Genomic DNA, 25948 nt, shown 5'->3' with positions numbered 1-25948 from the left:
AAACAGTGGACTCCTACTTGAAAAACAAAATGTAAACTAAAGTGTTCCAGCGCAGAATGGTGTACACGGAATCCCAAGAAACCATAATATTAAAAAGCATCAAAATTTACAGAAAGCCTAATTAGAGGGTCCCAAGACGGAACACCTAACAGCAACGCTCCAAAACCCTAGAAATTACATCGTACGACTGCCACGCTCCGCCCCAACGATTCAAGAACTGGTGAACTTAGTGACGGCCTTGGTGCCCTCGGAGACGGCGTGCTTGGCGAGCTCGCCGGGGAGGACGAGGCGGACGGAGGTCTGGATCTCCCGGGAGGTGATGGTGGGCTTCTTGTTGTAACGGGCAAGACGGGAGGCCTCCTGGGCGAGCTTCTCGAAGATGTCGTTGATGAAGGAGTTCATGATGCCCATGGCCTTGCTCGAGATCCCGATGTCCGGGTGGACCTGCTTCAGGACCTTGAAGATGTAGATCTTGTAGGTCTCGCTGCTCTTCTTAGCCTTCTTCTTCCTCTTCTTGTCGCCAGCGGCCCCCTCCTTGGCCGGCACCCGCTTCTCGGCCTTGGGCTTCTTCTCGGCGGGGGCCTTCTCGGCGACCGTCTTCTTCTCCTTGTCCTCCGCTGGCTTCTTCTCCGCGGGCTTCTTCTCCGCCCTTGGCGCCATCGAGATCGAAAGAGGTTTCAGGGCTAAGAGAATACCCGCGAAAGGAATGAGAACGAGGAAGCGGGCGAGGTGAGACAGAGAGCGATGCGGTTATAAAAAAGGGAAGGCAGGGATGGTGATTGGTGGAGGTGGTTTGTTTCGGATCTGTGGGTTGGCATATTCGTTGACCGTTCGATCTGATCGAGCACGGTGAAAATAGACGGCTCTTATTTTTTTATTTTTTTATTTTTTTGTATGGAGCATGGAAAGCACTGCAGATATGTATGAGAGGCGTAGTTTTGGGCCTATGCTATACAGACAAAAACACAGGCCCAATTCTGCAGAAAACAGTAATAGTACAAGGAAAATCCAAAATAAGAAAAACTGTGAGGAAAAAGTGGGGCAGAACTTCAAAGAAAAGAAACCCCGAGGAAGAAGTTTAGTTGGCTGCATCCGGATTAAACAACTGGGTCAGATTGGTTTCCATTTTTTTTCTTCCCCCAAAATTATTGGGCTCTTATTAACATTGAGATGATTCTTAGTAATCAGGACTTATTTAATTCCAATATTCTTCCTCGATCCTGGTCCAATATATTTATTACTTTGCTATCTAAGAAGCTCAATCCACAAACTCCAATGAATTATCGTCCAATTAGTCTTGGTAACGTTTTTTTATAAATTAGTAGCAAAAGTCCTTATTAATAGGGTGAAGATTGTTTTGCTCTCTGTCATATCATGTGAGCAAGGGTTTTTTATGGCTGGTCAACATATCACTGCTACTATCTTGTTAGCCCAAGAACTCATGTATTGGTATTTTGGGTCCTACGATTTGTATGCTTGATGAGGTTAAAAGTAAATATGAAGAAAGATTATGACAGGTGCATTGAAAATTTCTTCTTTGAGTTCTCACTCAAATTGGCTTTCGTCCCAAACTTTGTGAAATGGTTGAACTCTGCATTTCATCTCCTCATTTTACTTTATTAATAAATAGGTCACTTATGCCATGGTCTTTAGCATCTAATGGTCTTAGGCAAGGCTATCATTTATCTTCATATCTTTTTATTCTATGTTCTAAAATCTTTTTCAGGTTACTAAATTGTGCTATTTTACAAAATTTACTGAAAGTATATAGACCGTGTCAGGGCATGAATTTCTCTCATATATTCTTGATGGATGATTCTATTTTGCTTGCTCGTCCTACATTAGGAATGTTATTTGTTTAGCTGCACTCAACGATACTTATTTTTATCATTCTATTCAGGTAGTGAACTATGTTACCTTTTGCCCTACTACACCTGATAGGGTTAAGTCTCGTATACTTTGGTTGCTGCATATCCAAGATAAAGGTCTGCTTGGCAATACTTATGGGTTACTTCGTTAGGTCAGCCGTTTTTTATATTAGAATTTTTAATCTTTTGCTCAATAGAATAACTAATAAAATGGAAGCATTTATCCTTAGCATGTCGAGTTACATTACTTTAATCCGTATTGTCTTTTATTCTCTATGTATTATCATCTTTTCTACTTCTTTTGTCTATCATTGACAATCTAAAGAAGGAATTCAGGGCTATTCTTTGGGGTCATCCTACAGATCGAAGAAGTTTTCATGCACTAGCATGGGATCTAATACGTTTGCCTAAAAACCAAGGTGAATTGGGTTTAATTTACATTCTTTGGTAAGATGAAGGCATGATAGTTTGTGAATCTTCATCTCCTTTTCAACAAAATTTAAAGGAAAACAATGGCCAAGAAACTTCCCCATCAAGGCATATCGCTTACGATCGGTGGCCATCTTGATTTCTTCCTTCGAGAAAACCACAACTTCAGCAAACTTGCGCTCCAGCAACACCAGTTGCTAATCCGAAGCCCAAGAAGTCTCCCAACAACAATGTCTCGGGCCCTGAACCACCTCTATGACCATGTCCATGGAACCTCCTTCAATCTTTCTTTCGATGGCAAATTAGTCCTCGAAGGAGGTGAGATAGCCACCCTACTGCAACGATCATAAGACCAAAGGACGAACTCAGCAAGGAAACTCCCATCGAACTTGAGTGATTACCCGTAGTAACTTCAATTTCCTCTCAAGAGAAGAAGAAACCCTAGACTCACCTTTTCGATTTCTTTCTGTACTTTCACCTTTCGAAGCATACATTCTCTCTCTTTGTTTTTTTTTTTTTTTTTTAACGTTGTGGATCAAGCAAGTCATGCATGATGCATCGAACAAAAGTGGTCTTCGTTTTCGTGTTAACAAGTTCTAGTTATTTGAGCATGAGTAGAAATCTCGACCATTGAAACGGTATGATTTGCTACGTGGTGCGATTGTGTCTATTGATAGTTAGGGTCATACTTAAAAGGCGGGCCTGATAAGGCCTCAAAGTAACAGATTTCAACAAGAAAATCCATGTACAAAACATGAGACCCCATTTCTGGGATAGCTATTAATCTTAAAAGATATGCTTGCTCCATAACCACCAATATTGTCTAATTTATGGAAGAAAAAAATAAATTATTTTTTACTCTTTCCTTGGTTAATGACTGTTAAATTATTCTCAATGAATGAACCAGTGGAAATTTATTCAAACACACAGATTATACATATTTCTGCAACTTCTTAGATTTCTGGCAGCCAATTCAACAATACAAATAGTTGCTATAGAATGGTTGAGGAAGCCGCTGACGACCAAACAGTGGTCTAAATAGACGAAATTTGCCTTGTAGAAATCACATGAAAAATGTGATAAAATCAATATCATGTTAAAATTGTTATCTTCCATCCAAGTCTTTATCCCTATATTGCTTATGTTATTGCCAAAACTGAGCTGAAGATGGGTGGCCAATTAAAAGGCGAAATAGTTGTCACACTGCTCATTCTTAATGGACTTTAAAAGAATATATATACATATATAATGGACTTTAAAAGAATATATATACATATATAATGGTGTTATTTTCTCTCACGGTGTATAATGGTGTTGTATAATGGTGTTATTTTCTCTTACGGTGGAAAGGAGAACAAATTCAGGAGCCAGGAGAACAAATTCAGGAGCCAGGACAACGTTGACGGAACTCGGAAGAGGTGAGGGAAAGCTCATCAAGCCTCGAAGTTCATCGAAGCTCCGGCCAGAGCAAACCAACGTACAAAACGAGCGATGAGTAATGATTCACGGAACAAAACAACAACGAATTTAGATGGCAGCAAATCAGATCCTCCTCATCACACGAACCAATCAATCATGAAATTTATCCCAAATAAGCCCAAACTACTACCATTAACATTAAAAGACGATTCATTTCTACAGCATTAGATAAGACATCAGAGAAAAAACAGAAGCCCTTGGAAATTATACAACATCAGAAACGAGGCAAAAAGGGCAAAAACGAAATCTAGATCTACGAGCTAGTGAACTTGGTGACGGCCTTGGTGCCCTCCGAGACGGCGTGCTTCGCAAGCTCACCGGGAAGGACGAGGCGGACAGAGGTCTGAATCTCCCGGGAGGTAATTGTAGGCTTCTTATTGTAGCGGGCAAGCTTGGACGCCTCCTGGGCGAGCTTCTCGAAGATGTCGTTGATGAAGGAGTTCATGATGCCCATGGCCTTGCTCGAGATCCCGATGTCAGGGTGGACCTGCTTCAGGACCTTAAATATGTAGATCTTGTACGTCTCGGTGCTCTTCTTCGCCTTCTTCTTCTTCTTCTTGTCGCCGGCGGCTCCCTCCTTGGACGGCAGACGCTTCTCGGCCTTGGGCTTCTTCTCGGCGGGGGCCTTTTCGGCGGCCGCCTTCTTCTCCTTCTCCTCCGCCGGCTTCTTCTCCGCGGGCTTCTTCTCCGCCTTGGGCGCCATCCGGATAGCAAGGAAGAGGTTTTGTGGGCAGAGATGGACGGTGGGTGCGAAACGAGAAAGGGGATCAACAAATTGCGGATCGTGGGTGAGGGATTCGGTAGGGAAGGAAGTCTTTATATAGGAAAGGGCGAGGATGATCATTGGCGGATTGGCTTCGGTCTGGATCGGTGAGTTGGCATTTTTTGGCCGTTGGATTAGACACGGTTCTGGGTCAAAATGGACGGACGGGATGTCATGTATCGCCGCGGAGCGGATTGGGAACAGCAATGTAAACATTTGTGCCTCTTACCTTTGGATTTTGATTACGGAAATGCTATTGCATTCAAGATCGAGCTTGATGAGGAACGGCGAAAGAATCTCAACCGTTTGACGGTGAGACGGGATGTTCAATTCATTTATCGCGTCGAATACCCACGCACTAGATGATAACAGTATCAAGTTGCTTGGTGCCGGGTTTGGTCTTGTGTTAGAACGGTGAATTCTCAAGCGCAAGATGAACCCGGTCTTTTTGCCAAAATAGAAGTCGGTGGGTCTAAATTGGATTGAGCGTCTACGCCTGACCCTTTGACATGTTTTGTTCCAAAAACGTCTACCTGAATAATCCTCCGCCATCTAGCAGGATTCATTTTGGACATATTTTTATTCTAAGAACTTAGAGGAGACAGAGACTCAATTAAAGGCCAGATCGGATGATTCTTTACCATCCAGCAGCATCCATAGTCGAGCTAATCATGGGACAAGCCTCAAGCCACCAAATCTATATTCGCATGATTCATAAGAATATTTTTGGAGTGGATCGGTCTGAATTTTATTGAAGAAAAAGAGATCCTTGATTTTTTTTTCCTCTTTCTATGGAGAAGAGCTAAGAGAGGCCTAATTAACATGGACTGAACCAAGTTTTATATTCTATGATGTTAGAAAATTTATTTCCTATCATGAGGATCCAGCAAAATTATTTAAATAGGCCTTAAAAAATAAGTATCGCTGGAACATAAATCTACATAATTGACAATAATTTTATCAACTATGTCAGATGGTAGCCACAAAGAGAAAGATTTGTAGATATATAGATATATATTGTTCTTAGCTAGTTTTTCTCAAATATTGTTGTTAGGTAGTAAGAGTTTAAAGAAAAATATGTGAATTTTGATTATGCCTATGCAGTGTCTACCCACTTAAAAGATAGGGAATGTGTTGCTACTGCATCATAAAGTTCATTTTACGTGGTGTGCTGCAAGGTTTAAAATGTCACTTTGCTATCTTCTTTTCTCTTTTATTCTTTTTACACTAGAGGGGTACTAATTGTATTACTTCTTTTGGAGATTTCTGACTACTACTGTCACTTTCAGCAAATCCCAAGAGCTCACCAGGGAAGGAAGACAATGAAGTCACCATACCAAGTAACCTCAGCTTGGCTTAACGGTTGTCTCCTTGCTTAAAATAAGAGATTGAGGTTCAAGTTTTAAGTGGCATTATCTCTTGAGATTTAGATCCCCATTGGGGATTTCCTTGGTGTAAAAATCTTAGCAGTTGTAAGTAGAAATCTTGGATAGTTCAAGACACCTCTTTCTCTACATGAGTGGTTCTTCCCTCCTCTATCTCAAATATATACACATATACTATATATATATATATATATATATATATATATATATATATATATATATATATATATATATATATATCACCTACGTTGGAACCCTAGTATAACCTTCTAGAGGAACCCTATATTTCATCATTGGTACAAGCCTTCGATCCATGAAGCCCTTACCAAATGCGGTGAATCAACCTAAAAACTTCCCCAAAAAAAAATAATAATACCCACAAATCTTAGAACATGAACTATGACCACCAAAGCTCACATCAAATGAATAGAAGGGTTAACTGATTATTGAGGCTCATCATCAACTTCAAAACCTTGATTGAGTTGGAAGTAGGAGTTTGGTTCAAGTTAATCTAAGCCCAATCAACATTGAGATTGCCATCATGAGGAAGAAAAATATCATAAGAGATCTTCATTAAGGAGTCATGAGGCAGGAAGAGAGGGAGTTTGATAGGGGAGGTTGTTACAAGGAAGAAGGGATCGGGAGGTGATTAAATTCGCTCAAGAAATAAGGAGGAGGGAATCAAGAGGAAATTGGAAAACATGCCCTAGTACCACTTCCAACAACTTTGGATTATAGGGAATTTGAAGTTGCAACAATGAGAAATTTAGCAAATCATAGTATTTTAGACTAGGAGTAGGTTCCATATATTATATAATTTGTAACTAGCAACTGTCACAATCAAACAACCACAATTTATTGAAATCATCTTTAAAAACTGACTAGGAGTTATTTAAGATGAATCAAATACATCTTTCAAGATTGCGGTAGCTTGCTCGACTGTTGAAAGAATCTATTATTATCAATATTATTATTTTAAGATATTTAGTCATCAACCTTATTATGCATAACTTTTTAGTGGTGAGTTTCTTGCTTCTCGTTTTCATATCTAAGATTTGGAAGGTCTTGTTTCATAGTCCAAAATAAATATTAATACTCTTTGTTCAGCATGTTATACCTCTGATTTAATCAAAACATATATATTGGATTAGCGAAAGATATCAAATCAAAAATATATTTTTTATTTTAATAAATAATAAAAATTAATAGAAAGGGAAAAGTCCATATACAAATCATTTCTTCACTCAAAGAACAAGTAAGGAAGTTTATTTCTTTATTTTTTTTATTATCAAAAAATTAAAAAATATTTTTAAAATACTTTTTTATGGCTCTAATTGAAATCGATAAAATATTATGTGAGCTTTAATATGGACAAAATTAGGACAATCAGGTTATCTTCCCACCACATGTCTATCTTGAGATTGCAATCTGAAATGAATTGTATCATCAGAACACCCTATTCCAAAAGATCCTCACAAAATCCACATGCAAATCATTTCTGCATTCAAAAAACAAGTAAGGATTTTTTTTTTTTTTACTTTTTTTTCTTTTTATTGTCAAAAAAAAAAAACCATCAAAAAGCATTTTCAAACTGCCTCTTTACGGAAGTCGGCAAAACGCCGGTTTGGTATGGACAAAATTAGGGCAGCCGATCGAGCTAACGTTCAAAACCACGTATCCACCTTCAGATCGCAATCCAAGGGCTGAAATAAATTGTATCGCCATATTAAAACACCCGATTCCAAAACCCTGCGAAACTCTCCCCGCCTTTCGCCGTTTCGCGTTGCCGCTGACCTTCGCCATCCTCCTCGTGTCCTCTTCCGGCCAAAGGTGAGGTCTGATCTTTATCTTGGCTTAGATTTTCAATGCTTATTTGCTGGCCTCTCTCTGCGTCTCTCATTGTTTTCGATCCAAACAGGATTTGTTAGGTGGTGCTAATAATGCTCAATAACCTGTTAATGACGCTCCGTATATTTAGATCTACAGAACTAGTGAAGGCTTTAATCATGTCATTGCGTACAAGTGTTTGATCTTAAGTGAATCAGTCAAGGTTGATGTTTTTTATTTTTATTTTTTAGTTTTCATTTTTTTTGGGATTGTCACTTTAGAAATCTGGGTTCACCTTAAAGTTAGGTATCTATTGCAACCGACCTGAAGTGGAGAAAGGCGATTAGATGTGCTACTAGCAGTGGAATTGTGCAGTACGTCGTAGAATTTGGGTAGGTTCGGTTCTGTTTCTGAACTGGATCTACTTTACTTGGATTTGGTTCTTGTAGTCCAGAGTAGGAAAGATTCAGAAATGCTTATGGTGATGATATTGGAGATTGAAGAGGGAGCATTCATGGGCTTTTTGGCTACTAGATATTTTTGATCTATTATGCTTTTGTTGATCGATATTTAGTTTGAGATGGGCAGATAAGTAATTGAACGCAAGATCATGTGCATTTATCAATTGAGAAAAAAGAAAGGATTAGAAAAGCCTGTGCGATGTTAATTGGCTGAGATAGTGTAGACTGGATCCACAATCATGCACAGCTGTGCGGTTGGTGGTCTGATCAAGTTCATGGATGTTCAATGGCATTGACAGAACAGAATAGGAAATTTTGCGATACAGACTACCAGTGGTCTTGGAAGCGAAAAGCTTAAGTGCATGATTTACATGTTCATGGATGAAGGGTTTCAAGTGAAAGGATATTTTAATCCACATATCTAGTGCAGAATGAGTGATCCTCATGCACTATACACACAACTAGTTATCTACAAGTAGGCAGGTGTATTTGAGCAGAAAACTAGTTGATACAGGCATGCTAATCATGGTTATACAGCATATATGAATTCATGGGTTTGGTTGCTTTTGGCATTTTTCTAAGACCTAATTTATGAAAAATATATTCATTTTTTATATTTTTGGAAGCTCATTTTTCCCGCTGCTAGCTGTCAATTTTTAAACAAGTGGCTGTGTTGCAAGAGGAGAGCTCTTGAAGCTAGATTATAAGCAGACTTCATGTATGTGCAAGAATGTGTTGAGGACATTGTATCAAAAAAAAAAAAAAATCTGTGGATTAAATATTTTCAATTAGGACCTCTATACTTTAATTCATGAATGCCTGTGTTTTGGTCCCATATCCCAGATGATGTTAAAGCTTTAGTCGAGTTGAGTTGTACTCCAGACAATGTTGGAGAGCTGTGAAAACTGAAGGAAAGAAAGCAAGATAGTCTGGAATAGTGAATGCAAATTGTGGATGATGTCATCATCCATTGAAAATTCAAGCTAGTTATTCTACATAATTGCCATGTATAGCATGCTGTTTTCTCATGCTATTCATGAAACTTGTAACTTAAAGAATGCCATGGAAAAGTAATCCTCATCTTCACTAACTGAAGAGGCATAATAATCCATTTCTCATCTCTTAGTTGCACTACTTTTCGTTAGTTAATTTATATTGTTAGAGTGCCTTTTGTCATGAGCATGAAATTCCAGGGAAGTGTCATCACTAATTACCTTTGTAACCACCTCTCGATGATGCTTTTATTTGAGTACTGCTCGAATGCTCATAGAGCATGATTCACTCCAGTATGTGGGATTTTTCATGGTCAGCCTCTAGAATGGGTCAGATCTGGGAATTAGGACCTTGTCTGGCACCACTTCCTACAATGGATGCAACTCCAGGGATCCGCAAGCATTTCCGTTTCCATCTATTTTTAAGACTACTTGATGTTTTGTGCATTAGTTAACACTTAAAAGACTTGCAACAGGATATAGCAAACAAATTCCAGCAGCTGATAGATTGTGTTTGGTGTTCCAAAGTCTCACACAGCTGAACCGGCAGATATGTTTTTTTTTTTAATTTTATTGATATGTTATGTATCTTGCCGTTTTCTTTTCTTCTAAGTGTTTAACTAAGAGATAGACTAGTTGATGATCTCTGTCTTTCTACATCATATGGAAGATATTTAGCAGACTACAGAAAATCTTATTAGACATGCCATGACAAGGCAGCTGCTCAGCATTTTGTCAATGATTTTATAATGATAGCAAAGCCAAGTTTAGTTGTCGTACTATGTTGTATAGTCACTTGACATTTGGCTTTTCTGCCATTTCTTGTGAGTTTCATCTTAACTTTGTGTTTATAGTACTGTCAGTCCCCAAAGGCTAATACCACTAAGGCTATTGATAAGGGAAAATGAACTGTTCCTTGGTGTGGCTCATACAAGTTTATGCAGTTCTTTCCAGGCTACATAAGCATGGTGAGGGTTAGTGTGTTGAATGATGCTCTCAAGAGCATGTACAATGCTGAGAAGCGCGGGAAGAGGCAGGTCATGATCAGACCATCCTCAAAAGTCATCATCAAGTTTCTTCTTGTTATGCAGAAGCATGGTTAGCTCCATTCTATCGACCCTCCCTCTTTTTCCTTTTTAATATAGATACGGTAACACCAATTTGATTTCCTTCTGCTAATACTCTTTTGTTTCAGGATACATTGGTGAGTTTGAATATGTAGATGATCATAGGGCTGGTAAGATTGTGGTTGAATTGAACGGGCGGTTGAACAAGTGTGGTGTCATTAGTCCACGCTTTGATGTGGGTATCAAAGAAATTGAGCCCTGGACTGCAAGGTTGCTCCCATCACGACAGGTTAGTTGTTAAAATCTTTCACTTAGTGAGCCTGCTTACATTAGACTCAATTGAACCTTTTGGACTTGTACCATTTTGTTATCATAATGAAGGATTTACTTAATTTGTGAGTTCAGATAGATTGCAGATTGCTGATGCCTTTAGAACCAATGCATCAGTTCTAATGACATCATTCTTGTCCTGGTTGAATATGCAGTTTGGCTACATTGTTCTGACTACGTCTGCAGGCATCATGGACCACGAGGAAGCTAGGAGAAAGAATGTTGGTGGCAAAGTGCTTGGTTTCTTTTACTAGGTTGGTTTCTCATAGAGGATGTAATATGATACTCATGGTTCCTCTTATGGAACTTCTGAGGATTTTGAAATTTGATGGTTATCTTCGTTCTTCCCTTCTGTTTTCCTTGGATGTTTTCTTAATTTTGACTGCAAGAGGAAATTAAATCTGTTGCTTGTAGAAGATAATCTATTTTGGTCTATTAGTGCTAATTGTTTGCGATCCTTTCATTATCCTGTTTTTTTTTTTTTCTTTTTTTTTTTTTTTTAAATCCTCGCCTGTCATTCTCCTAGGCTGTTTCAATTTTTAATTTTCACCTGCCACTGTAGATTCTCAGTTTATTTCGAGATTCAGTTGCCATTGTAAAAAAAAATATCGCTTGACTTCTTTTGTAGCTTTAGATTTTGTTAGTGGTGGTGCCATGCATTCTTTTGTTATCATCTTCATGAGCTCAAGAGGGTATGTCAATGAAACTTTGCTTAGGTTATGTTGGTCTGGTTAAGCCTCTACATAATGTCATTGCTGCAAAAGCAATTGTTCCCTGAGTTGATTTAGTGTTTTTTTTGGGAGATATAATTGGTTTGGTTTTTGTCCATTCAGGATAACCCTTTAGCAATCTGATTAAATTGAACCAAGTTGATCTGGTTGATGTTACATTCAAGAACTCAGGCAGCAACTTGAAGGGAAACATAGTTCCTTATCAGTTTCTCATACAAAATTTGGGATCTTATACAGGTTATACAGATCCATGTTCAGGTTACACAAAAATGCTGAGGAGTTATTTCTGTATAATCAAGATACATACCTGTATAACCTGAACATGAATATGCATAATCAGATATTGAAACTAGCGTAACTTCCGTGTAATCTGAACACGAACCTGTGTAACCAATCCGTGTGGATGGCAAGGATTCAAAAATAATTTTTTATTATTTCAGAGATTTTTTATTTAACTTGAAAAGTTCAGAGACTTAAAAATAATTTTGAATCCATCCAGAGATCTATAGATAATTTTTTTTATTTTTTAATCATATTGATTTAAATAGGTTTTCTGAACCTGAAATTGTTGTCAAACCAGTTGCATAGAAATTTTTACGTAGACCAAACCAAAAAATATGTTTGGTTTAATTTGGTTTAGCGGATTGTGGGCTATTGAGTTTATACCAATTTAGCAACTTATGGGACAGGCTAAATGGACTAAATATGGAAGTAATAAACTGATCGAATTGAGGCAAAATGTGTGTGTATATATGTATGTATATTTGTATGCATGTATAAGTTGGTTCGGTTTAAATTGGATTTTTCAATATTTGAAATGAAATCACATTGAATCTAAAAAAAATGATCTAATCGAATCAAAATTAAACGGTCTGATCGTTTTGCATGCATATCCCTGAATCACCACCTTTTTTTTTTCTTTTAATCACCAGGTATCGGATGCATATCCTCGTTTTCGTATATATTAAAATGTAGTACTTTCATTCTTTATTTTCTTTTTGTGGTAACACGAAGAGCTTTATTGAGTCACAATGTACACCGTAATGCAGAGTCTTATAGCTGCAGCACAAAGCTCATGCAAACATAGCCGCCTAAGCAGTTCATAGCATGAGGGGGACAACCAAAATGTAAACATATAGCCTATGTTTAGGGATAATTTACAAGAGTCAAAATCATTCGACAGACTGACAATGTGATATGAAACTGGAGGTAGAAGATGTTGATATAAAGTGGCAATCAAAACCTTGAACATCCAACCCATTCTTCATCTTTTGGGGTCCCATTGTTACAAGTAAGACCATGAAGCTGGCGATCCATCTGACCATACTTAGGAAGAAGAATATTATCTGCTGAAAATAGAGCATGTGGTAAAGCCAACAAGCAAACGGTTGAGTCAGCTGCTTGGTGAGAAAGACCAAACTATTGATGACCAAGCTACTGTATTTGAAAGACCAGCAAGTGCCTCCCAACTGTGATTGTTCATCCATGATCCATAATGTATTATAATCATGCTGGCCCCTAATCCAGATAATTGTTATAATAGAAACAGCAACTGCATCCAGCCACATAAGAGTAAATTGAATTCTAAAGCAACAAAGGGCCATCCCCTTCACCAACTGAAACCTGTCAAACAACCATTGAGGCCCAAGGAGACCTTGAGCGCATAATGACAGACTCTTTCTGCCCCATTTAGCTGGGAGTACCTGTAGCAAAGTATGGTATAACAGCAGAAAACTCAGAGTCTTCCTTTTACTAGCATTGAAACAGTTACTAAGCGGATTATGAATATTGCATCTGGGCATGAAAAGGCACTTTAAAATGGGACATAAGCTATGTTTATGAAGTCCGCATCTAGAAAGCTGAATCAAATAAGCCCTGTAGTGATGCAAGTACTGTTAGAGAAATAAAATTCCCAAGCCTGTGTGCAACCGTGACAGTATAAGGCTTCATACCGATATAAATAAAGTTGGCTGTGAAGAGTTATATAAGCCTCTGAATGCCCGGCCGGTATATATCCGATGAGGTAAAGAGCTTGCAAAATGAACTCTAAAGTCAATGCTTAGTAACCGACAAGCATGGAACATTGTGGTATAAACTAGTAACTTTGCTAAAAGTATCAAAAGCAGCGAAGCAAATTTTTGAGTATAGATATTGTGGCCCTGTTAGTATCAAGTAAATAGGAAATAAGCAATGTCCGTAAGTCCTTTGAGCCCACTGTATTGCACCTAAATATTTGTGTGCCATATGGTACGTTGACTCTGTGCCGGAGCCAATGTTGGTCTTCCTGAATTTAGCTGTCCTCATAGTCCAAATGGACTTACTAGATGGATGCACAGAGTAGTAGTGAACTGCTGATGATAGCAGCATGGCAAGTTTATAAACTAGCCAATATGGGCTGCAGCAAATGGTTATCTGCCCAAAATTAAGGCTTTAAAACTGAATTGGCCCCTCGGAAGATGACTTAATTGGAGTCCAAACAAGGCTCTAAACACACTATTAAAAGCTGCCCACGTAAATAAGCTTCTGTATTCAACATATCGTGATGGCTTGTGCCAGCTACTGAGCACGAAGCAGACCCCATGCCTGGACGCAAATACAGCAGCAAGCACGAACACAGAATGCTTACAATGTGCCATGCCTTGGAAAAGCTAAATGGCAAGCATCCGCAGCCAAAGGACAGGCTTAATCAGATGGCAAGCGACCGTTACTTGCAAGGAAGGAATCTCCTGCTAATGCTTGAGTTGCCAACCAATCAGCAACTTGATTTGCTTCTCCAAAAATATGTGAGACTGTTATGTTTGAGGAAGAGGAAAGCCACATATTGATACCTTGGAGCCAAGGTGAACGATTTGAGTTGATTCTAGTTCTATGGTTTAGCCAGGAGATAGCAATAGAAGAATCACCTTGCAACCAAATAGCATAAGGATGAAAAGATGTGAAATGAACGTGCAATTCAAGTCATGCTGCAATTAGCTCTACATAAGGTACTGAGCAAACACTTAAGGATTTGCCCCTTGTACATAAAAGAGCTCCTTCATGATTTCTTATAACAAAGGCTGCAGCTACTTTAGTGTTACGGACTGTCCTATCAAAATTAACTACCAATACTCCAAAAGGTGTGGGTAACCATGAAATAAGATGAGTAGGCAAAGATTGCTGCGTAGGCAGCGAAGGATTATCCCATTACTTTGATTAGGTAAGGCTTAGTGAAAAGGAGAAAGAAGGGGCAGAGAAGGATTAGGCTTGAGAGAAGACCACACACTGACATAGTAGGCAGTTTGCAGTGGATCTAAAGTTTTGGATAAGCCTACACATTGCGAGCATCCCAAACAAGGAGAGCCATAAAAGCAGTGATAGCCCTGACTGATCTTCCACCCTTGATATTGGCTAGGAAGCCAAGTAATTCCGACAAAGCGGTTGGTCTAAAGGCTGTGAGAGAATGAGTCAAAGCCAGCCAACAGTCTTGAGCAAAGATGCAAGTTAGAATAGAATGTTCAGAATTCTCTAACCTCATAGGGCATAAATCATAAGCAATAAGAGAGCCCGAGATAATACCCCTCGAGGCAAGAAGGATCCTAGAAGGCATGCATTGTCGAGCAAATTTCCAACAAAAGCATTTGACGCACATAGGAATGTATGGCAGCCAAATCTATTTAAATGAATGTTTCCATGAGACGCAATGTTTAGGATAGAGGGCCAAAGACATATCTTTAGAAGTAATATTCGTAGAATAAGAGGGCACCCAACATAGTTGATCAGCCCAGTCGTCTTTTGGTAGGGGTAAAGAGGATATCAAGATCATCATATCAGCATTAAAAATATTTGAAATAGCTCTAAAATCCCAAGTGCAGTTAGGGGTAATAAAATGAGAGACATAATACTACTGAAGATTGATGCGAGCATCTAAGTAAGATGGCCAACAAGACAAAGGAATGGAGGAAAGCCAGGAGTCAGTCCAAATATTAATAGAGTGCCCATTAGTGACCTACCATACAAACTGATACTGGATCTTCTGCCCAAGCAGATAGATCTTGTACCAAATTGGAGAGCAGTAGGCAGGCTTTCGGTATCCAATCCAGAAAGATGAGAACCGATGCTTGGAAGAGACTAAACGAGCCCATAAAGAATGTGGGTGCAAGACTAGATTAGCCACTAATCTAGCTAAAAGAATTTACTGAGTTGTCTTGAGGTAGGCTTACCTAGAGTGTCCCATGCGATAAGAGGAAACCTCCGTTGGCAAGAAGGATGCCCCCACAAAAAGCTTTGAACTCATGCTCAAGAGAATCCAAGACCTTAGTTGGAATAGGGATTGTAGACACAACATAAATAGGGATAGAAGACAGAACCAAATGAAGTAAAGTGAGTCATTCTGCAAAAGAGAGGGCTTTCCATTTCCAACTAGCCAACCTTGCTAGAATTTTATCAATAAGAAAGAAGAAGTCAGCAAGATGCAAATGCAAACCAGATATTGAAACTCTTAGGTAAATCCAGACTCCATTTTTGTGAGGCATACACAAGATAGAAGAAATAAGCTGCCTGACTTTATGAGGCGTAGGAGAACTACATGTGAAGTAGGACTTAGAGATTTTAACTTGCTGCCTAGAGGCATAATAGTATGCCTCTAAAATAAGCTTGAGACATAGAGCATCGCGAGCCAAGGCTTGGACAAAAAGGATGCAATCATTTGCAAATAGAACATGGGAGACAATGGGCTCATTCATACAGGGTCGATGAGCTCGGAGGAGACCCATGTAAATAGTTCCTTAAAAAAAAAGCAAAAGCATTTCAGAGCATAAAATAAAAAGCAGCAGAGAGAGTGGACAATCTTGACGAAGACCACAAAGGGCGGGAAATCAAGAAGTCATCTGAGCATTGATTAATGAGGAAAAGCAAGAAAACTTGACATAGGATAAGATCCATTGAGTAAATTGAGGAGCAAAACCAAATTGGTGCAAAACACGCTCCATAAAGGGCCATTGCACTCGATCAAAAGCTTTCTCCATATCAGCTTTGACCATCATAAAGCTATGGGCCGGAGAGGCACAATGCAGAGAGTGCATAAGCTCATGAACAAGAAGAATACTTTTCATAATATTTCGATACACTATAAAAACCTCTTGCTCAGTAGAAATTAAATGCAACATGAGTGGCTTCAGCCGATGGAACAACACAGTAGCTACTATTTTATAAATTGTGTTACAAAGACTAATGGGCCAAAAATCAGAAACTTAAGTAGGGTAAGAAACCTTGGAAATCAGGGTAATAAAAATTTATTTCCAGCTGGGGGCCAAGACTGAAGACACAAAGAAATAAAGAACCCCCTGGATAATATCCTCTTTTATGATGTGCCAATGATCTTTGAAGGAGGGAGAAAAACCATCAAGACCTGGGGCTTTATTTGGATACAGGGAATGGATAGTATAGACAATTTCTTCCTCCATAACAGGGGTTGTGAGGGCATCATTTTGAGTTGATGAGACTCTGAAAAGTGGAGAAGGGAGTCAAAGATCCTCAGGGTGATGAACATACTCACAATGCAGATGAAAATGATCAAGGAGTGCCCACTAATTGCCTCAACCCCTCAATCCATTGACCATTTTGGGATTTTAATGACAAAACTCTATTTCGTCGGTATTTAAAATAGTGGAGCAGTGAAGAAACTTGGTGCTTGCATTGCCTCCCTAAAGCCAGGTAATTCTAGACTTTTGCCTCCAAAAATTTTCTTGAATGGTTAATATTTTGTGATATTCATGTAAGAACCCCATCATGTGCAAATAATCATCACGTGAGAGCCCATCGGATTGGGCATCCTTGATTTGAAGAAGATGAATTTGCTAATATAATTGCTAGATCTTGTGGAAAATATTGCCAAAGAGCTTGTTTGACTTGCAAAAGAAGCATGGAAACGCACTCATCAAGTGGAAGATGACAAGCACCCCGCCAAGCTTTACAAATGATAGAGTGAGCCCCACAAAGGTTCCAAAAAATATGGTAACTGAAAGGCCAACACTAACCAATCTCTTGCTGGACAGCATGCAAGTTGATTGGACAATGATCAGATGCAAAGCGGAACAGGTGCAGAACACGGGTATCAGGATACAAATTTAACCAAGAGTGAGATGCTTCCAAACCTTGGAAGGATCTTGTTGGTTATTACCCCAAGTAAACTTAGGTCCCTAAAATCCCAAATCGATTAGGCCAGAAGTGGACAAAAACGTGCGGAATTCCTAGATATCTCTATTAGCTCGAAAAGATCTACCATTTTGCTTATCCTTGGGAGAGAGAAGACAATTGAAATCTTCTAAAAGCAACATAGGAATACCCAGGGTTAGCACCTGCATAGCTGAATCCCACAATGCACGCCGATGAATTCCATTGTTTGTTTTTTTTTGTTTTTAAACACTATATCTTGGCAAGGGATCCTGTCACGCCCTGACCTGAGGCCCGAGCCAGGTATGATAGATGGCCGCACATCTCTATGGTTTAATCTCTAAAGACATATAAGGCTTGTTTTCATATTCAAAAATATTATATCAAATCATACTCAGATAGTGGTAGTAAAAGTAAATCTTTAATTTTATTGATTCAAATAAAATATAGTTCACTGATACCTCATCATAGTAAAAATTAATATTTATTCAAAAACAAACTAAGTAAATATCCTCTAAGATCCTATGCTCCTCGCTGCTCAATCCCAAGCCCCATAGGATCTTCTGGATCTGAAAAAAAAAAAAAAAAAAGTGAGCTGTACTGGCTCAATGAGTTACCAATATTTTTGAGGGATTAAGCATAATTAATTTTTAAAATATAATAATTTAATAGTAATAAATGATAACATAATTTTTTTTCAAAGTATGCTATGCATATTCATAAAATTCAAAAATTCTTTCTTAATCTTTGGTCACTACCGTCACGATTAGCTCTATAACAAGGCCAAAAAAGACTAGCTCTTGAAAAATAAACACGTGATGCATCAGCGTGTATCAGTGATTAGTTCCAGCTAACTAGGTCTGAAACAAACTAGTTCTAATTTACACGACCATGATTAGCCCCATGATAAGACAAAAGATTAGTTCTGAAATATATACATGCGATGCATCAGTGTGTACTAGTGATCAACCCCGATTGGCTAGATCTGAAAGAACTAGCTCTGTCAATGATCAACCCCGATGGCTAGGCTTGAATGAAACTAATTCCTGAAGTATGGCCAATGATCAATCCTGTTGATTAGATCCGAATCATAGTCAATTAGAGAATTTTTTTCATAATTTCACTATAACCAAATGTCATACTTATTTTATATCAATATCGAATCAAGTTTTTCATATTTCATTTTCAAAAATAAGAGGATAATTTTATTCAAACTTCATGCAAGGGTAAATATATATAGCCTTATTTTGAAAGGTCATGCAACATTTAAATAAAAAAATAATCTCATTTCAAATTTTATAATCATACTAAGGTGACACGTGCTTATCTATAATTTTAAATTTCTTTTCATATATAAAATACATACTTTAAAACTTTATAACTTCTAAATATTTTAATAATATTAATGTACAAAATCTAATTTTTAAATATATGAATATGCACTAAAAATTCAGAGATAAAAGGAAACTTATAATCAATCGAATCTAAAAATCGCGATATTCAGCATGTGGCCTGATCCTCAGATCTGTGCTCCTCTCAATATAGATCAAAATCTTGGATCAAATTTATTTAACTGATCAATGAAAAATTAGACTAATTGGACTCGATTTAATCAATCAGTAGAGATACAAAGAAAAGAGCAATCAAGATTGGATCCATTTGATCTGACTCGATCAAAAGGACAAGAAAAGAGATCCTCAATCTAGATCAATTAGATTTTTTTTTGAGGGCTGGATCCACTTGATTCCAATTAAGGGTCTAGCCTTTCGGACCGGGTCTTGGTCAGGTACTCTATCTCATTCTCTTTCTGTTCCTTTCTCTCTCTTCCGCTCTCTTTCTTTATTTTTTTTTCATTCTTTCATTCTCTCTCTCTTTCTTTCTTCCTAAGCTGAACAAGGGTTTCATTAAGGGAGAGGGGGGAAGGGGAGGGTAGAAGGAGGGGATGGAGTCGATGGTGATGGTGGCGTGGTGGCGATTAGAGATGGCAGTCTAACCAGAGGGCTACCAGCAATAATGCTCGAAACAAAGAAGATAGCAAGGATTAGAGAGGAAGGGGGTTTTTTGAGTGCCGGTGATTTGATTGCAGAGTCTGGCGACTACCAAAGGTAAGAAAGAAGGAAGAAGGAGGCAGGGAAAGCTACGACGGTAGAATCGACTGATAAAGAGGTGGGGCTTAAATACAAAAAAATAGAGAAGGGGATAAAGATGGATTCACAGTGAATAACTTCGATCGTTCACTGGTGTAATCCATCCAACTAGCCTTCGATGGTCCCTCACCGACATACGGCGGACATCTGATTGCTCTCACGGCTTAATCTTCATTTACGTTCAACGATGAGGTAGAGGATAAGATTTTTTTATTTTAATCAATTTTTTTTAAAAAAAAAAATTATGATTGCCGACTCCATTTTGAATCGGATCCAATTGACTTGCTCCCGCGGATCGAATTCCCCAGCATGTATATGATTAAAATATCAAGCAAAGATACTGGTGGCGCAGATACCAAATTAAAAAAAAAAAAACTCTTATTCTTCAAATCCCAAGCCTCACGGGACTGCTGCTTTGATGTCTATACTAGCAGAGGCAAGCATCTTCAAATGTGTATGTCGCGGAGTATGGTCTGCTACGTAGGAAGCATGTTGCATATCAAATCTCCATCTCCATCCGCCTTTTACTTTATGTGTTGAGAGAGAGAGAGAGAGAGAGACGTGCACAAGGGGGAAAACTCATAATAAAAGTATTGGATTCTCAGCTTTATTCTGAAAACATGCGATTGATTAGATATTTAAAACATAACAAAAGAGAGATTATACCATTTCCTCACGTCATATCACCAAATATTCTGCCAAAGTCGCCAAGTTGCCCTGCATGGTCTGATTACCATCACAGCCGGCTTTAATTCTCTACTCTGGTAACCGATGAAGCTGCCGACGGCCAACCAGGCCATTGGTGCGGCAATCCATGGAGGAGGAACCGCACCTACAAGAGGACTTCACGGAAGAGAGGGAGTTCGGTCTTTTATAGATGCGTCCATCCGCCACATAAAGGAGATATTAGTGGCGAAGTTTTGGTTGGCTTAGATGCGGGGGATCTTCTCCGCATATGCCTCCAGCATCTCTCTTTCTGACTCCACTTAAACTGCCATTTTCCTCCTTTTCCACTACAACAGCTAATGGCGGAATCTGGGGAGCTTGTCCTTTTCTTCTTTTTGAAAGAACGAGCCTCGAAAGGTTTCGTTCAATTCATCGTTTTCTCTTCGCGAGACACTTTTATTTGTCGGATGTAGGTCAATATCCCGGGTCGGTGTTGTATCCTTCGAGCCAAAGAAGGATTCACCATCCACCGCTTGCTTTAGATCTCCGCAGGCGGACGAATGATAGGGTTCGGAGCGCTTTGAGAGCTGTGCAGTGGGTGATTCAACGGTTGATGGGTGCGAAGGAGGTGTTTCCTTCTTTCGTGCGAAAGACACCATACTGACGAACAGTCAAGGTGGGTTAACAAATCGATAATAATTCCATTTATTTAACAAGCATATCTTAAAATTGACGCACATTAGAGGTGAGCTCTCTTACCAAAAAAAAAAAAAAAGTGAGCTTCAGAGATTGGCATGTGGATTATTAACAACAGACAAAGAATGGAGACTTTGGCGATCAGGTTGTGGCCTGTTTATTCGTCATCAGATGGTGGCTTGAAAAATATACTTCAATGGATGGATGAGAAAAATCTCTCACTAATCCAAATGCCTTATAATAGAAGAAAAGTGGTAGCAGTCCATCGCTAGGCAAAATAAACCTGCATATTAGCATGGCATAAGTTAAGGTGCTCCCAAAGGCCGCAGGACTGATGATGTTGATGCTAGTCCTAGTCTTCTGCAAAGAGTATATAAACGAGTTGCGCTTATAAAAAAACAAAAGATTGTCAGAGTATGAATAGGAGAGAATGCCAACATTCATATGCTACTAAGATTCAGTGAACATCCACACAATCAAATTCATCGAAATACATCCTATTTAAGTGATACATATAAAGATTCGCAAGTTTTTCTTTATATCATATATCCAAGGACCATATGCTTGCTTTTCTTTCCTCATTCCTTTTCATTTCTTCTGGGTTACAGATTTCAATCATACCAGCTAATTATGACAACCATGCAAAACAGTTTCTGCTGTAGTATCTTTTTGCATATAAAGGAGACTGCAGCTTCAAAGAGGTCATCTGAGAATGATCGCTCAATTGATCATAATCCTTGAAGAATCCTACCTCCTCAGACTCTCCACTATGTAAGTTGCATAGAGGTCCCTTCAAAGATTCAAGAACAATAAGTAATTATTTAACAAAGAATTGATGCAAGTCATTTACAAAAAGAAAAATACTTGTGTAGAGCAATGCTTATCACTTAGTAGAAAGAAAACCATTGACAGCAGACTAACACATGCGTATGACAAGGGGGTTTCTCAGAATTTTAACTTGTTAGCATTTACCAGTTCATAACAGTTAACAAGGGAATTGCATCTTAAGCAAATCACGATGGAGTGATGTCACGCATTCTATGACGGGTTACTGCAAGCTTATGGTTGTTAACCAGCTTTTGTTGTAAAGTTTGATTTGGCAATAACATGTATCAGTAATGATTCTTTGCTGATTTTAAGTGCACAATATGCAGAAAATATGACATACATACATACATATATATAGACACACACACACACACACACACTTACATTGAGTGTTGTACGGCTTCATAAGCAGCGGTGGCAGGAAGGAAGTCATTCACTGCAACTTCCTTATTTTCATTTTTCTTATCTGATTTGTCATGTTCAAGGGGAAACAATTAATTTGATGATCTCACAACATTATATACGCTATGGCGCACACATGTTAATAGTCTATAATGCAGATCGGTCCCTTGGAGAGGGTAAGATCACCATGTAATGTATCACGAAGATATGCAAACAGCCAATACAGGAAGAAAGAACATGGGGTAGCAGTAGGAAGCATCTATACATAGGGCTTAAAATACAACTGTAAAAAGGTTAGGCAATACCAAACAATTGATAGGCACTTAGGTGAATAAGAAAACAAAGAACTATATCCGGTGAAATTATGAAGGCAGGAAGTTGTTCCAAGTCTTGAGATTATTAGGCCTTCTCACAGAGATGACAAGATCATTTCATATGTCGTAAAATCAATTGGCTCATACAGATGACTCTTAATACTAGTTAATAATGAGGATACAGTCTTCAAAGAAGCGCCTGATTTCAGCTAAGCGATGAGGTGGGAGCTCCTGAATATCAGAGTAATGCTTGTATTCAGGATCATCCGCGCACACTGCAATTATTTTGTCATCCTTTTCTCCCTGTTTCCAACAACAACTGCATCAGCACTTCTTCCCTTGAAACAACCAAGGCTTATTCATGGTATAGCAAAATGCTTTTAACTTCGTCATGCATTAAAATTGGAACTTGTTCTAACAATCAAATAGTTCAGTCATGAAACTATCATCACCATATGCACATGTACACAGAACAACACCTGATCAATCATAGGCATGAGACCTATAGCTTTAGCCCGAAGGAAACATCCTGGGAGCACAGGTTCCTGTAGAAATAGAATCAGAAATAAGAGATGCTTCAACAAGAATTTTAGGGAAAATAACTGAAACAAGATAAAGCATAAGAACAATGAAAAACAGCATAAGGGTGTTCAACTTGAAGATAAGTGGGGGGCAAGCTTTGTATCACTTAACTCTGCTAATTTCCTTTGGAGACTAAATCATTAACATTTCTTTAATATTGCTTATATGACGAGCATGCTTAGAGATATTCACACGGCAACCATGAAACTGAAATTGAAAAATCTATAATGCAAAATACCTGCATGATAATTAATACATCCATGGGATCATTGTCCTCACAAAGAGTGCGTGGGATGAATCCATAATTGTGGGGTATACCACCGATGAGTAAAGCACACGGTCAACCTGCACATGTAGAAGAAACATGACGATCACAGTATAATACTGAACTAAATCAACAGTGGCAGTGTTTCTAGATTACCTTTATCATCCCAGTTTTTTTGTCGAGTTCATATTTCACCTTACTTCCCTTACCTATTTCCACCACCTGCAAGGATGTCAATCTTTCATCAATCATATTTTTGACACTGAAATCTATAATTAAGAGATGACAACTCTTAGCTTCAACTTGCAACTCATATCATTCTTTTTAATGAGTAGCATGGTTCACAGGTTGCTCGCAAAGGTTTAGGAACTCAAATTGAAGAGGTAGCAACACTGGATCTTCATTAGAAGTACTTCTAACTCCCACAGCAACCAAAAGGAGCCATTTGCGATGCTCAGGCATCTCTTTCCAGTGCCTAGTTTATTATTGACCTTAAACTAACACTAAATTCACTTGGAAAGCGAGAACAACATCCTTACACAGTTGAATATAGATGGTGCATCAGGACCTGCGTCCAGAACGAAAAATCCAAGTGAGAAAGAATACTGAAAGAGAGGGAAATAGAAATCTAAATGAAAGGAATGCGAATGGTGCAGTATGTAATCCAAATGATATGTCTATACGAAAAATGAGTACCTATTTCAAGATCGTGCCAAGGATGTGCTGCAACAGACCGCCTGGACATGGACGAAATGATTCTTTCATTGAGAGGTGGATGCGACATGTGCGAGCTAGAAGACTTGTTTGCTATTTCAAGAGGTGGGGGCATGATGACAAGCTGGAAAACATACAGTCAATTTTCCAAAATAAGAAATTCTCTTGAAGACATCTTAAAAACAGCAACTATTAGAAAAAAAAATAGTAGCATAGAATCAACAAGCAATTAAATCCACTAATTGCATGAAATATGAGATAAATGGCAAAGCGTTTGTGAATCACTTTCTTAGAACTTAGAAGGATGCCATGATTGTCTAATCAACCTCCCTAAAAGAAACTATGGAAGAATAGTATTTAAAAGAACATATATGAGAATCATATTTGCTGAAATTGTCGCAGCAGAATAGATAGAAAATAACATGGACATCAACTGGATCTAGAACAGCATTAAGAAAACGGCAAATCTATATTACCAAATTAGAAAAATCTAAAAAACATTTCCATATCGAAAACTTGTGAATCCCTTCATAGCAACAACCAACAGATTATATAGTCTTACCAAAGTCTTGAGATCCACAATATGAGTCAGCTATTATTAATGTTCCGCTGTTTTTCCCCCTGGTAGATTATCGGGCTAAAGCAAACAGAATACCAGATAACTGGATAAATCCACCTCAGAGATATGTATCGATGGTGAGTTTTTCTGACGAAGCTGGACCAAATCCCTTACTCGTTTCATAATTTTTTTTTTTTTTGAAAAAAACAGAATATAAGCTCTAGATTTGCAAAGTCCGCGTTATGACTGGTAGCATGGAATCTGGCAAAGTAAAGGTGAGAATATATAACCCACCAACTTCGAATACATAATCAGCAGAAAACAAAATATATCCTAGAATACAAAAAGGGAGAGATTAGACCCATGACGGTCCAAGAGAACAAATGCAAATAAAGCTCTGTAAAAAGCGCTGTCCCAGCTTGTACCACAAGAAGCCATCCAAACTATAAGAAACCGAAAGCCACGATCTAATAAGAAAATCTAAAAAAATAAAATAATAAGACAATGCCTTTTAAATCACACCTAAATGACAAAAATCCACGATCTAATAAGAAAATCTTCGTTCTAAATCGTTATAAGCCCAAACCAGATGCATCAAACCAAAGCTCGAACAAAATAATCCCTCTTCCATGCCAAAACTCGAATCAAAACCCTCAAATGCATCAAAACCAACCTCCGACATGGATCCACTGCCTAAAAAAAAATCCAATATTTGAAGCGATGCCAAAAAGAAACAGTACCTCGAAACCTGAAAGCGAACCCGATCTCGACGAGAGGAGATGGAACAAAAAGACCCAGGACGAAATTTACAGCGAGAGAGGGAGAGAGAACGGAAAGAGAAATCGATTGGGGGCTTGTGTTCCGCTTCTTTACCCCTCTCCTGTTTAAAGTAGCTTGAAATCATCCGATCAACTCCAAGAAATCCGGCGAAAAAAGAACCATGTCGATTCCAGCTCGACGACACGTGGCTTGACTTAATATTCCTTTCTGTGGGCCCCGACCAGCAAGAGCAGGACGCGTTTCTAACCGCCGCCCTGGTTGGCTTGCGGATTAACTCCAAGCATGTCGATTCCATCTCGACGACACGTGGCATGGCTTAATTGCTCCACTATCCGTGGCCCGACCGGTAAGAGTCGGAGGCCTTTCTACCGGTCGCCCTGGTTGGGCTCGGTCCGGACCCGGATCGGACGGTCGTGATCCGTGCGTTGACGCTTGTCCGTCGGTGCGGATAGCGTGGAAGCGACGTCTTGGTAAAGCTGGAAAGCGGCGATCTCCGCAGGCTAGGGAGAGGTC

General features: G+C 38.8%; 3 protein-coding genes across 6 annotated transcripts; 1 reads left to right on the top strand and 2 right to left on the bottom strand.

The window, feature by feature from the left end:
- Positions 1-62: 62 nt before the first annotated feature.
- On the bottom strand, positions 63-4576 carry LOC105056980 (histone H2B). Its single transcript, XM_019854796.3, has 2 exons — positions 4034-4576; positions 63-649 (listed from the first exon to the last, which is right to left on the bottom strand). Exons 1-2 carry the CDS (start codon positions 4477-4479, stop codon positions 211-213), a joined length of 885 nt encoding a protein of 294 aa, XP_019710355.1. The 5' UTR covers positions 4480-4576; the 3' UTR covers positions 63-210.
- Positions 4577-7614: 3038 nt separating this feature from the next.
- On the top strand, positions 7615-11058 carry LOC105044464 (small ribosomal subunit protein uS8). 4 transcript variants are annotated; one of them, XM_073248860.1, is made up of 4 exons: positions 7615-7754; positions 10149-10302; positions 10400-10560; positions 10757-11058. In XM_073248860.1, the coding sequence occupies exons 2-4, from the start codon at positions 10170-10172 to the stop codon at positions 10853-10855; spliced, it is 393 nt and encodes a 130-aa protein (XP_073104961.1). In that variant the 5' UTR covers positions 7615-7754; positions 10149-10169; the 3' UTR covers positions 10856-11058. The 4 variants fall into 4 exon arrangements, with proteins under 4 accessions (XP_073104961.1, XP_073104963.1, XP_073104962.1 ...); XM_073248862.1 differs by having other exon boundaries at positions 7668-7754; positions 10159-10302; XM_073248861.1 differs by having other exon boundaries at positions 7676-7759.
- A 10394-nt stretch (positions 11059-21452) lies between these two features.
- On the bottom strand, positions 21453-25528 carry LOC140853791 (soluble inorganic pyrophosphatase 4-like). The gene is given in 10 exon segments (XM_073248766.1): positions 21453-21781; positions 22204-22285; positions 22718-22838; positions 23015-23080; positions 23356-23432; positions 23435-23462; positions 23539-23604; positions 23922-23950; positions 24079-24220; positions 25396-25528. Coding segments are annotated over 9 exon segments (645 nt in total). The 5' UTR covers positions 24212-24220; positions 25396-25528; the 3' UTR covers positions 21453-21738.
- Between the last annotated feature and the right edge of the window lie 420 nt (positions 25529-25948).

The sequence above is a fragment of the Elaeis guineensis genome, chromosome 14 (genome assembly GCF_000442705.2).
Source record: "Elaeis guineensis isolate ETL-2024a chromosome 14, EG11, whole genome shotgun sequence".
Taxonomy (NCBI): Eukaryota; Viridiplantae; Streptophyta; class Magnoliopsida; order Arecales; family Arecaceae; genus Elaeis; species Elaeis guineensis.
This window is presented reverse-complemented; position numbering and strand designations above follow the sequence as displayed.

Coding starts and splice junctions, on each gene's coding strand:
- LOC105056980 (XM_019854796.3), bottom strand. CDS start 4,479: ATGGCGCCCAAGGCGGAGAAGAAGCCCGCGGAGAAGAAGCCGGCGGAG. Junction 650..4,033: donor GTCACCAAGTTCACTAGCTC/GTAGATCTAGAT, acceptor GATGGCGCCAAG/GGCGGAGAAGAAGCCCGCGG.
- LOC105044464 (XM_073248860.1), top strand. CDS start 10,170: ATGGTGAGGGTTAGTGTGTTGAATGATGCTCTCAAGAGCATGTACAAT. Junction 10,303..10,399: donor TCTTGTTATGCAGAAGCATG/GTTAGCTCCATT, acceptor CTTTTGTTTCAG/GATACATTGGTGAGTTTGAA. Junction 10,561..10,756: donor GGTTGCTCCCATCACGACAG/GTTAGTTGTTAA, acceptor TTGAATATGCAG/TTTGGCTACATTGTTCTGAC.